This window comes from Argopecten irradians, chromosome 3 (genome assembly GCF_041381155.1).
Source record: "Argopecten irradians isolate NY chromosome 3, Ai_NY, whole genome shotgun sequence".
NCBI lineage: Eukaryota > Metazoa > Mollusca > Bivalvia > Pectinida > Pectinidae > Argopecten > Argopecten irradians.
In genome coordinates, this window is record NC_091136.1 from 57,701,116 (window position 1) to 57,714,852 (window position 13,737).

General features: G+C 39.0%; 1 protein-coding gene across 1 annotated transcript in view; it reads right to left on the reverse strand.

Moving 5' to 3' along the window:
• LOC138319204 (codanin-1-like) overlaps positions 1-13,737 on the reverse strand; it is a 57,137-nt gene that overhangs the window by 41,745 nt on the left and 1,655 nt on the right. The window contains exons 3-9 of the mRNA XM_069262187.1: positions 13,273-13,608; positions 10,965-11,158; positions 10,470-10,571; positions 1,785-1,863; positions 1,414-1,531; positions 547-659; positions 194-359 (exon numbers count right to left, since the gene is read on the reverse strand). Coding sequence (XP_069118288.1) covers positions 194-359; positions 547-659; positions 1,414-1,531; positions 1,785-1,863; positions 10,470-10,571; positions 10,965-11,158; positions 13,273-13,608 — 1,108 coding nt within the window. The remainder of the gene's footprint in view (positions 1-193; positions 360-546; positions 660-1,413; positions 1,532-1,784; positions 1,864-10,469; positions 10,572-10,964; positions 11,159-13,272; positions 13,609-13,737) is intronic.

A 13,737-nucleotide genomic window follows, 5' to 3' on the forward strand; every position in this document is an offset into this window, starting at 1 on the left:
TGTTATACATCTGAAGAAAACACTCATGAGAGTTATACAATATTAACAACGGAATCATCTGTGTAATGAGAGTTATACAATATTAACAACGGAATCTGTGTAATGAGAAATATATTTGAAGATAAAATTAACTCTTTAACATTTAAACTAGGTAACAACACAATTAAAATAAATGTGATTAATAATATCTTACAGTTATAAGCTGGGATTGGAACAGTCGAGCAAAGTGGACATAGTTGGCAAGCTCAGTTTTGCAGTTAATAAGTGTGCGTATCTTGTCTCCAAGGAAGGCAGCCACAGACCATCCTGAACTCATGTGGTTAGCTTCCCATTCTCGCAACAGCTCATAAAATGTATCTCTATCCATGAAAAAACATGAATTAACAGGCTTCACGTCAATACATTTTATAAGTACAGTCAAATGCATGTGTATGAAAGGATATGCCCTTAATAACTAATGAAAATCAAATGATTGGGAAATCCTTCAAAGGTACTAACTGTACTTACAAAGGTAACTATTATGCCACTCTAATATTGTGTGAATACCTTTGTTTCTTGAAAAGGTGGAAACTGCCATCACTTGGGAAATTTTTGCGATTGTCTGTTTCAGCTTGGAATGATACTCCTCCTATAGGAGATTTGGGGAAGACAGGAGCAGGCTGGTAACACAAAATATTAGGGCTGTTACGAGTACCCAAGTACCTGGTTACAAGTCGGGTTTGGGATGTACCCGGCTCCGAAAATGTGTATCCGGATACTTATCAAAATAGGAAACATTCTGACATATGTCTGTGTATACGTAAAATTCAGTGAAAAGTAGTACAAAATCTCACTCATTTATCGTTTTACTCACAAAGGATGACACTTCTTCTGCTTATGATATATTAACAAGCAACATTGCAGCAATTTTGATTTCCCATGACCATAATTCGATCGGAGAACAGCACGTTTACTTTCACTATCGGTAATCTGTATATGATAACACCAGAGGCTATCCTAATGAAGACTGCGTAATACTTTTGTACTCCTGTTGCGCATGTGCGGGAAAACAACATCTGCCACGGACATGCTGAGCTCTGTCAGCTGGTTACATTACGATTGTCCAATGTAATTTACCATATTACCGATTGATATTTTAAAATGGATACAATATCTTTTATAATATTAAAGAATACTCCTCTAATATACATTATGATTACATCAAATTTTACCCAATCTCAAGATCACCCAAAGTAACATCGGAAAAAATACCACGAACTCCCCTACAAAATATTTTGTTGATTAGAAATAATCTTAATCAGTATTTTCTACCTGTATTATATTTTTATCACATTTCACAGAACAAATGAATTGATTAATTTTAATAGTAGGATGTGATATAGGGCCCAGGAATTGCAAATGTTAAGAAATTACCTTTGGGCCTAGATCATGTTGCAAGATCAGCCAGTCCGTCAATGTCTCAGAGAAACTAGCAATTCTCTGGTTTTCTGATAACAGTCGTAATGTACATCTGTCCAAACATCTTAGGAAGCTAAAATTGATTAAATATGACCAATTTTAACGGTCAGACAAAATAAGCATAATCAAATTTATCAAACAAATTATGAAAAAGACCACAAATTAGAAGAAAATAATTAAACCTTATATGGTTAATTATATATAACAAATGTTTTTAATCCATAAAAGAGGAATCGGAAAAAGGGAGGGTAAAATCCTGTGGACTTTAGCCCTTCTTTTGTTATCAATAAAGGTCCTATCACAGCTCTAGATTTACTGATACTCACCTTACTTGTGACTCCAGAACTTTCACAGCAAAATAAACAGCATTGTGAACAGAGCTGAAGAAGTTTGTGTCAATCATATCTATAATAGATAACAAAAACTGTTAGATTGACAATATGATATGATTCATCACACTAGGGGCCATGGTGAATTTAACAAGATCACTCTGCTTTTCAAACTTAAGCTACAAACTATATATGAAATTGAAAAAGATTTTTCAGTACTTTATGAAAAATTGCGGTAACAAACTACAACTATCAAAATCAAATAGTGGTTACAAACTTCAACTATCAAAATCCAAGATGGCGGCCAGTTGGCCATCTTGCTGACTGATTGGTCCTAAAATGCCACATACACAACAATGGCCCTAGGGAACCTACATATGAAATTTTATAAAAAGATCCCTTCAGTACTGTCTGAGAAATAGCGATAACAATTCGCTTTAACAGATAGACGGATGATGGTGGTGGGCTAAAACACCAGCAATTTGGAATTAAAAGCACATCATTTAAAATTAGGTGCAACTTATCTATGAGATCTTTCCTGATTGTAATGTCCACACTTTTCTTTTTAAATCCCTGCATCAGCTTTAATTTTTTAAAGATGCAAAAGCAAGTTTTTCTGAAACTCTTGTTTTTGAGCACTAACCAGCAAGTAAGTTATCAGAAAATGGCATCATAGCCAGTTACCATCAATACACCATACAAGAGATCGGGTATCATCCCAGATGGATCTTGGCGCCCACCAAAGAATGATCAACCTCTGACAGTGGAAAGATGGACATTTTTTCCGCTTTTCTAACTTTTTCAAATATACTACATATAAAATTAATCTGATCAAAATACAGATCCTTATTATCACTGCTTTGGATAAGAGGATCTGACAACATCCCATTAGGGGTCATGTCCAGGTGACCTTTGGAAATGGCCAATCAAATTGCTGCTGCCAGAAACTTGAATGTGACTTTAAGGGGACGTAATTGTTTCAAAAAACTGTCAGAAAAATTTTTGTATACAAAGTAATCTTGCCCAAACAGCACAACAAAGCTAATTGTATATATGTAAACTGGGACGAAGTGGTGTTGTCAAAAAAGTGTTGAAAAAGCATCGGATTGTACAAAGGTCATCAAAATATTACCTCTTCACGGTAACAAACTTCAATTATAACAAGAGATCCCAGAGGGATATTGGCGCCCACCAAAGAATGATCAATGTCTGATAATGGAAAGAGGGAACTTTCTCTGCTTTTCAAACTTTTTCAAACATACTACTTATACAAGAGGCCCACCTTGACGGTCACCTGTGTGCTGCTACAGAAAAGCATTGCAAAATTGGTTCAAATCTGTGAAAAGTATTTACGAATTAGAATAAACTTTAAAGTTGAACCATTTAGAATTTTTATTTTTTGTTTTTCATTTTTGTTGTGTATTATGTTACCAAACCTTATGCTTAAAATTCCAATTTGCTTTGCCAACGTTAAACAACAAAACCAAACAAGTCAGTCAATGTCAGTGATTTCATAAATTTCACTTTTCAATCTATGAAGAGTATTTGGTTCCATCGAATCTGTGAATTCAGAGTAAGATTTTTGTAGTTTTAGCCTATTTGACCCCTTTTGGCCCCGCCCCTCTGGCCCCTGGGGGTCGGCCAGGCCAGGACAAATATAGATATGGTGTTAAAATGCTCTTTCAGGCTAATAATTCTAACCCAGTTTGACTAATTTCCTATGAAAACAAAGCAAATAAATGTGTTTTTCCTATATAAACTATAGTAAATTTGACCCAGGGGTAAATCTGAGATCCGAGGGCGATGAAATTCATCCTTTTTGGCCCCGCCCCTAAGGCCCCTGGGGGTCAGCCAGGACCAATATGGATATGACGATAAAATGCTATCTCAGGCTAAACATTCTAACCCAGTTTGACTAATATCCTATGAAAAATAAGCAAATAACATTCATATATGTGTTTTTCCTTTATAAACTATAGTTAAATTGACCCCCTCCCCAGGGGGAAACATGAGACCCCAGGGTCATATAATTCACAATTTTTGTAAAGGGCCTTAAGACCTTTCCATCTATGAAGAGTATTTGATTCTACCAGTTCCAGAATTTTAGAAGAAGATTTTTGAAGTTTTAGCCTATTTGACCCCTTTTGGCCCCGCCCCTAAGGCCCCTGGGAGTCAGTCATGGAAAATTTGTGAATAGAATTCAATGGCCATGTCATAGGGATAATTCTGACAAGATTTGACTAATTTTCTATTATAAATGACCAAGTAATGCTCCAAAATGTGTTTTCACTATATAAACTATAGTAAACTTAACCCCCTCCCCAGGGGGAAACCCGAGACCCCAGGGTCATATAATTCACAATTTTTGTAGAGGGCCTTGAGACCTTTCTATCTATGAAGAGTATTTGATTCTACCACATCTGTGAGTGGAGAAGATTTTTGAAATTTTAGTCAGTTTTACCCCTTTTGGCCCTTCCCACAGCCCCCTGGGGGGTGGGGGTCATATAATTCACAGTTTTGATTGACCTTATGCCTAAGAAGGTTTGTGCAAAATTTCATTGAAATTGCTTCAGTGGTTTTTGAGAAGAAGCCATAAAATATAAATTGTTCACGGAACATACGACGCACGACAACAGACAAAAGGCGATTAGAATAGGTCACTTGAGACTTCGTCTCAGGTGACCTAAAAATTGGCGGCCATCTTGTTGACCGATTGGTCCCAAAACGCAATATGCACAACTAGGGTCCTAGGGAAACCTACATGTGATTTTTGAGAATGATCTATTCAATATTTTCTGAGAAATAGCGATAACAATTTTAAACTATCAAAATCCATGATGGCGGCCATCTTGGGTACCGATCGGTCCCAAGACGCAATATGCATAACAATGTCCCTAGGGGAACCTACATATGAAATTTGAGCAGATCCCTTCAGTAATTTCTGAGAAATAGCAATAACAAACTTTTACTATCAAAATCCAAGATGGCTACCTGGCGCCCATCTTGTTGACGGATTGGTCCCAAAACGCAATATGCATAACTAGGGCCCTAAGGAACCTACATATGAAATTTGAGAAAGATCCCCTCAGTACTTTCTGAGAAATAGCGGTAACAAACTTTAACTATAACTAGAAATATGTCTGTTAGACATTAAGTGCTCGCTAACTACTTCCTAACCTTAATTTCCAGTATGAAATAATCCTCGGCAACAGGTGTCCCCGTGTACATAGCACTTTCGCTCATTATCTCTGGGACTATTGCAAGGAGATGGTTTACACCCTTGGTGTATTGTAATAGATACATTCCTTTACTTCATCAGAACTTTAAATGTGAAATACCTTTGAACTTTGTTAAGTGTGTTCTTTGTTACATAGAAGCGTGTTTATTATTATATAGATATTGATACGATAGACTCAAGACTTGATTCGCTGTTCAAAATAGTCGTCCGCTAGAACACTGTCTAGTCTCTGTGCACATGGTGACTCACCTGTGCCACGCTTGAACGCCTTTCTGGGGTACATTAGATCTAGAGCTCAGACACCCAGACTGATATTTTATATTGTCTTTTTTTTGTTTCACTCGTATGATAATGCGCTTCACAATGCGTCTATTTATCGACTATTTGAACCTTTTTAATACATCATCGGTGAGGTGCTTGGATTTCTTGAGCGATACAAGCGTTTGTATGTTTATACGCTTCCAGTTCCATAATCCTTTATCGACTATTTAAACCTTAATGCACATTGGTGTACAAAATCGGCGAGGTGCTTGAATATATAGAGAGTTGCAAGCGTTTTTATGATTATACGCTTCCAGTTCCAAACGTATTTTTGTGATAAGTGTTTAATCCAGGTACGTTCTTGATTACTGACAATTGCATATGTAAATCGTTGCAAAAGAGTTAATATTTAATTTATGTTTATGAAATCATAAGCTGTGTATGTAACCATAAGCCAAAGACCAACAGAATATAGTTATTCAATACGTAGATCTCACTTCAGGTATTTCATGCGCACTAGGCATAACGGATGTACACAGACTCTACACACGACAAGGAAAACAATAGGGCGAGCGTACTCTGCTCGCCCTAAAAATCAAGATGGCTACCTGGCGGCCATCTTGTTGACCGATCAGTCCAAAAACCTAGTATGCATAACTAGGTCCCTAGGGGAACCAACGTATGAAATTTGAGACAGACCCCTTTAGTACTTTCTGAGAAATAGCGATAACAAACTTTAATTATCACAAGAGGCCCAAGGGCCTTAATGGTCATCTGACTATCTTGTCAATAGCTGTATAGGAAAATAATTAGATATGGTGTCATGGTAGCCATCTTCAATCTAGGATCAACCAGAGATAAAACAACACTTTGGCAAGATCATATCAGCGGCATTTCATGTTTCAAGTTTCAGTTAAATTGCACTGGTAGAACTTGAGAAGAATGTGTTTTCAAGATGGCATCTGTGGCGGCCATTTTGGATCATCTGTGGCAGCCATCTTGGATTTTGGATCGACATAAAACATAACAACACTTGGTCAGGACCATATCAGGATAATTTCATGCAGGTTTCAGCTTAATCACACTGGTAGAACTTCAGAAGAAGTTCAAAATTCAAGATTTTGGAATATTTGACTCTCATGACCTTGAAAGTAGGTCAAGGTCATTCATTTCCACAACTTTGATAGCCCTTTATCTCAGCATGCTACTGACTAAATATGAATACCCTGGACCTTTCGGCTAATTAAAAGGTGTAGTTAAAAGATTTTAGCCTATTTGACTCCCGGTGACCTTGACAGTACATCTATGTCATTATTTTTCACAACTTTTGTAGCCCTTCATCCCAGCATGCTATAGCCCCAAATACAAGTATCCTGGACCTTTTGGTTAGTTAGAAGAAGTCGTTCAAAGATTTTAGCCTATTTGACCCCTGTGACCTTCAAAGTAGGTCAAGGTCATTTATTTTCACAACTTTGGTAGCCCTTCATCCCAGCATGCTACAGGCCAAATATGATTACCCTGGATCTTTTGGTTAGTTAGAAGAAGTCGTTCAAATTTTTTAGCCTATTTGACCCCTGGTGACCTTGACAATACGTCAAGGTCATTAAGTTTCACAACTTTTGTAGCCCTTCATCCCAGCATGCTACAGGCCAAATATGAGTACCCTGGATCTTTTGGTTAGTTAGAAGAAGTCGTTCAAAGATTTTAGCCTATTTGACCCTTGTGATCTTGAAAGTAGGTCAAGGTCATTTATTTTCACAACTTTGATAGTCCTTCATCCAATTATGCTACAGGCCAAATATGAGTACTTTGGGCCGTACGGTTATTCAGAAGAAGTTGTTTGAATGAAAAGTTTACGCACGGCGCATGGCGGACGACGGCGGACGGTGCATGATGACTATAGGTCATCCTGACCCTTTAGGTCAGATGACCTAAAATCCAAGATGGCTGCCTGGCGGACATTTTGTTGACGATCCGTCCCAAAATGCAATATACACAACTACGGCCCTAGGGGAACCTACACATGAATTTTGAGACAGATTCCTTCAGTACTTTCTGAGGAATAGCGATAACAAGAATTGTTGAGGAACGGACCACAGACAAAAAGCTTTGAATAGCCCACCATCTGATGATGATGTTGGGTTAAAAATCCAAGATGGAGGCCTAACGGCCATCTTGTTCACCAATCTGTCCCAAAATACAATATGCACAACTAGGTCCATAGGGGAACCTGCATATGAAATTTGAGACAGATCCCTTCGGTTCTTTCTGAGAAATAGCTCTAATAAACTTCAACTATCAAAATCCAAGATGGCTGCCTGACTGCCATCTTGTTGACCGATCGGTTCCGAAATGCAATAAGCACAACAAGAGCCCTAGGGAAACCTACATATGAAATATGAGAAAGATCCCTTCAGTACTTTGTGAGAAATAGCGATAACAAACTTTAACTATCAAATTCCAAGATGGCAGCCTGGCGGCCATTTTGTTGACCGATCGATCCAAAAAACGCATTATGCACAACAAGAGCCCTAGGGAAACCTACATATGAAATATGAGAAAGATCCCTTCAGTACTTTGTGAGAAATAGCGATATTAATCTTTAACTATCAAAATCCAAGATGGCTGCCTGGTGGCCATTTTGTTGACCGATCGATCCAAAAACGCATTATGCACAACTAGGGCCCTAGGGGAACCTACATATGAAATTTGATAAAAATCCCTTCAGTACTTTCTGAGAAATAGCGATAACAAACTTTAACTATCAAAATCCAAGATGGCTGCCTGGCGGCCATCTTGTTAACCGATTGGTCCCAAAATGCAATATGCACAACTAGGGCCCTAGGGGAACCTACATATGAAATTTGAGAAAGATCCCTTTAGTACTTTCTGAGAAATAGCGATAACAAACTTTAAGTATTAAAATCCAAGATGGCTGCCTGGCGGCCATCTTGTTAACCGATTGGTCCCAAAATGCAATATGCACAACTAGGGCCCTAGGGGAACCTACATATGAAATTTGAGAAAGATCCCTTCAGTACTTTCTGAGAAATAGCGATAACAAACTTTAAGTATCAAAATCCAAGATGGCTGCCTGGCGGCCATCTTGTTAACCGATTGGTCCCAAAATGCAATATGCACAACTAGTGCCCTAGGGGAACCTACATATGAAATTTGAGAAAGATCCCTTCAGTACTTTCTGAGAAATAGCGATAACAAACTTTAAGTATCAAAATCCAAGATGGCTGCCTGGCGGCCATCTTGTTAACCGATTGGTCCCAAAATGCAATATGCACAACTAGGGCCCTAGGGGAACCTACATATGAAATTTGAGAAAGATCCCTTCAGTGCTTTCTGAGAAATAGCGATAACAAGAATTGTTAACGGACGGACGGACGGAAGGACGGACGGAAGGACGGACGGACCACGGACAAAAAGCGATTTGAATAGCCCACCATCTGATGATGGTGACCTAAAATCCAAGATGGCTGCCTGGCGGACATTTTGTTGACGATCCGTCCCAAAATGCAATATACACAACTACGGTCCTAGGGGAACCTACACATGAATTTTGAGACAGATTCCTTCAGTACTTTCTGAGGAATAGCGATAACAAGAATTGTTGAGGAACGGACCACAGACAAAAAGCTTTGAATAGCCCACCATCTGATGATGTTGGGTTAAAAATCCAAGATGGAGGCCTAACGGCCATCTTGTTCACCAATCTGTCCCAAAATACAATATGCACAACTAGGTCCATAGGGGAACCTGCATATGAAATTTGAGACAGATCCCTTCGGTTCTTTCTGAGAAATAGCTCTAATAAACTTCAACTATCAAAATCCAAGATGGCTGCCTGACTGCCATCTTGTTGACCGATCGGTTCCGAAATGCAATAAGCACAAATAGGGTACTAGGGGAACCTACATATGAAATTTGAGAAAGATCCCTTCAAAACTTTCTGAGAAAAAGCGGTAACAAACTTTAGCTATCAAAATCCAAGATGGCTGCCTGGCGGCCATCTTGTTGACTGATCGGTTCCAAAATGCAATACGCACAACTAGGGTACTTGAGGAACCTACATATGAAATTTTGAGAAAGATCCTTAAAGCTGACAATGCAAGTTAAAATTATTAAAATGATTTTTTTTAAATATGTATACACGTTTTTTCAAGAATCGTTTATGAGACATTCCCCGGTTGAAGACAGCCATTTTTCGTTTTACATTCCGACGACTCACCGACCCCTATATAAAGCGCGTGAATCGACACACGTGCGCTCATTCATGTACCTATACACCCAGCAGTCCACAGGTTATATCACCTACAAATAGGTAAACAAAACCCTCACCTGTAAAACTATATGGAACTTTTTTTAGCAAGAAAACATGTCAACTCCTCTAAGTTGTCATTTAGATGTTTCTCAAAATAAAATTCCAACGCAAGTGAATAGAAATCCAAACAATAATACGTCCACATATCTCCACGTATATCATCGTACCCGATGCACTCAACTGACCATATACACGTGACTACGTACCTGACCCGAACGAGCGACAACTATCAATAACACACACGTGTCGTTCTACATGTACGTGTAAAACCTACTGTATATTGAAGTGTTTTATTAGTTCGTATTGGACATATGTTGGGATTTAGCTGACAACACATTCATCTATTACTTCAATGAACTATTGTCAGGTGAGTGCAGTGTTTATTTTCAATTTGACATTGTTATTTGCAATATCGGGGCATGTGTATCTGAGACAAGACATGTTTAGAATGATACACGTGTGTCAAGTGTCCCGTGCTTTATATAGGGGGTTGGCCAGTGAAGGTTACTAAGCAGAGCAAAAGAAAAATGGCTGCCACTTCCTTAGATACCACACTGTCATAACTAGGTATGTCTCAGAAACAATTTTTGAAAAAAAAATATTTCGTTAAAACTTGCATTGTCAGCTTTAAGCGCTTTCTGAGAAATTGTGTCAACAAAAATTGTTAACGGACAGACAGATGGAAGGCGATTTGAACAGCCCACCATCTGATGATGGTGGGCTAATAAATCAATTGTCTTTCAAGAAATCTTTAGACCCTGTTAACTCATTCAACCCTGAATATTAATAATGAACCATTCCAGCCTTTGAATCAGGAGTTTGAATGTGTCTTCAGGGGTGAATGTCTTACCGAGCCCACCAGTGTTGGAGACCAGCTCCACATCAGCACTTCTGGATGTCATCAGCTGAACCACAAAATAAATCTCCACGGCAAGATTGGGCAGCAGGTTGTCTACAGCAGAGAATCAAATCAAAGATTCGGATAGGTAATATTTAAATTATATTATGCATATATGATTGTAATTAAACTCGCTTGAGACACATGCACAATAACTTCTGTAGGAAAAAAAACCCCATGTGGATGTCAGGAAAGAAATGTTTTGGTAGAAACGTATTAACTATTTGGAGAAAATCTAAAATACCTTGTATACTATCATTATCTACAAGATATGCAGAAGCAAAATTCAGAATATTTCATGAATTCTAATTACTGCAAGATTCCTAAGATCCATGACTATATATGATAATAACAAACCTGTAACAAAGGTTAACAATCACATGCAATTCATTTGACTAGAAAACCTTCAACAATTAACAACCGTATGTAGTATAAGGCTCATCAAACCTTTAAGACATGAGGAATAGAGGTCTGCCAGGACATCCAGTTTATCTTGGTGTGTTACAAATGATGGGTCAGCAACTGTTATCTCCAACACAGAGTTTGACCGTTCAAACACCTTTGAGGGTGTCATAGGACCACCTGGGGACCCAGAGAGTTTTACCAGTTCTCCTTGCTTAAGTCTTTTGGCTTTTTCTTGCCTGTAAGAAGAGTTATTTTCAACTAATCTATGTGAAAATCTGTTGCAAATATCCTCAAAACTGCTTTGTTTTACTATTAAATTAATGTTCATTAAGAGTTCTTCAAGTTCGTAATAATGAAATGGGTTAAATCGGTTCAAACCATGATTCCATTAAATAACTGCTTTCTATGCAGATCAGGATCTATAACATTGTTATACAAACCAATTTAACCACTAAAACTGTTAATAGTTATGTGTTCAGGTCAGGTAAACTGTGCAAATATCTGGCACCTGTCAGCTCTACAATTCAAATAAAGTGAACTTTAACAAGACATTCTTTACTTGTACAGAATAAGGTACCATCCCTCTCTTATCATTTTTAATCTATTCCTTATTAGAGAATATATAGCTATAGGTATTGCCTGTGTCCAGTATTACTATTATCATAATAATGTGCTTCAAAACAACATAACAAAGGACATGAGTTTTTCCCCATGATTTAGTAGACAGAAACTTGAAATAAGACCAGCAAGCGCCACAGGCGCTGACACAAGCTTATTGTTGTGCTCCTCGTGGAATTCCTCCATTTTGTTAACAAACATACAGCTGACATTGAACAAGGAAGATAATCCAAATTGTTCAATTTTTATTTTTAGGTATTGCAATACTAATGAATTGCACACAATGCATTGATGTACGACCAAGAGATGCAATACATCAATGCATCGGTGAATTGTACACCTCTAGTGTTTCATATGAAAATATTGATATTTGATTATGTTCTTTATTGCATATTAAAAGTGTATGTGCCCTAGCATCAGACCTCTGTATGGGAACTTTTCCTGTAGTCTTACCCCAACAGCTCCTCTGTGCTGAAACCTACCGCAACAGTTCACTATCCTATAATTCAAAATGTGAGGGAACCTACCTCAACAGTTCATGCTCCTCTGTGAGGGAACCTACCTCAACAGTTCATGCTCCTCTGTGAGGGAACCTACCTCAACAGTTTACGCTCCTCTGTGAGAGAACCTACCTCAACAGTTCATACTCCCCTGTGAGAGAACCTTCCTCAACAGTTCATGCTCCTCTGTGAGGGAACCTACCTCGACAGTTCACACTCCTTTGTGAGGGAACCTACCTCGACAGTTCACGCTCCTCTGTGAGAGAACCTACCTCAACAGTTCACACTCCTCTGTGAGAGAACCTACCTCAACAGTTCACAATCCTCTGTGAGAGAACCTACCTCAACAGTTCACGCTCCTCTGTGAGGGAACCTACCTCAACAGTTCATGCTCCTCTGTGAGGGAACCTACCTCGACAGTTCACGCTCCTCTGTGAGGGAACCTACCTCAACAGTTCACGCTCCTCTGTGAGAGAACCTACCTCAACAGTTCACAACCTGTGAGAGAACCTACCTCAAAGTTCACGCTCCTCTTCACCTCAACAGTTCATGCTCCTCTGTGAGGGAACCTACCTCGACAGTTCACGCTCCTCTGTGAGGGAACCTAACTCAACAGTTCACGCTCCTCTGTGAGGGAACCTTCCTCAACAATTCACAATACTCTGTGAGAACCTACCTCAACAGTTCATGCTCCTCTTTGAGGGAATCTACCTCAACAGTTCACAATCCTCTGTGAGGGAACCTACCTCAACAGTTCATGCTCCTCTTTGAGGGAATCTACCTCAACAGTTCACAATCCTCTGTGAGGGAACCTACCTCAACAGTTCACGCTCCTCTGTGAGGGAGCCTACCTCAACAGTTCATGCTCCTCTGTGAGGGAACCTATCTCGACAGTTCATGCTCCTCTGTGAGGGAACCTACCACAACCGTTCACGCTCCTCTGTGAGGGAACCTTCCTCAACAGTTCACACTCCTCTGTGAGAGAACCTACCTCAACAGTTCACGCTCTGTGAGAGAACCTACCTCAACAGTTCACACTCCTCTTTGAGGGAACCTACCTCAACAGTTCACACTCCTCTGTGAGAGAACCTACCTCAACAGTTCACACTCCTCTGTGAGAGAACCTACCTCAACAGTTCAAGCTCCTTTGTGAGGGAACCTACCTCAACAGTTCATGCTTTTCTGTGAGGGAACCTACCAAACAGTTCACAATCCTCTGTGAGGGAACCTACCTCAACAGTTCACGCTCCTCTGAGAGAGAACCTTTTCTATCGGTCACTCCTGTAGTTTCACCAGCAAAAGTGTTGTTCTCAGTTGTGTTTTGTGCAGAGTTCAGAAAAATCTTGTTGTTATGCCATGCTTTGTTACCCTGGATAGGTGTGGGTTTGATGCGTCGAGAAGGCACTTGGTTCGAATCAATGCTCTCTTCAGTTAAAGTAGTAAAACTGATTCTACGAGATTTAGTTATCACAGACGGTTTGGAGTTGCATCTTGGTGTTACATCAAAGTTTGGTGAATTTTTAATGTAAGGTGTACAAAGTATTGAGTCCTCCCTCTGATCAACTTTTCTGGGGGAAAAAAAGAAGAAAAAAGAAGATACCAAATGTCTGTAACCATAGATGACATGACCTACGTAATAGTGCATATGAAATTGTACTAAGAAGCAAGATCAAGCTAATGTTGGTAACACTAATATT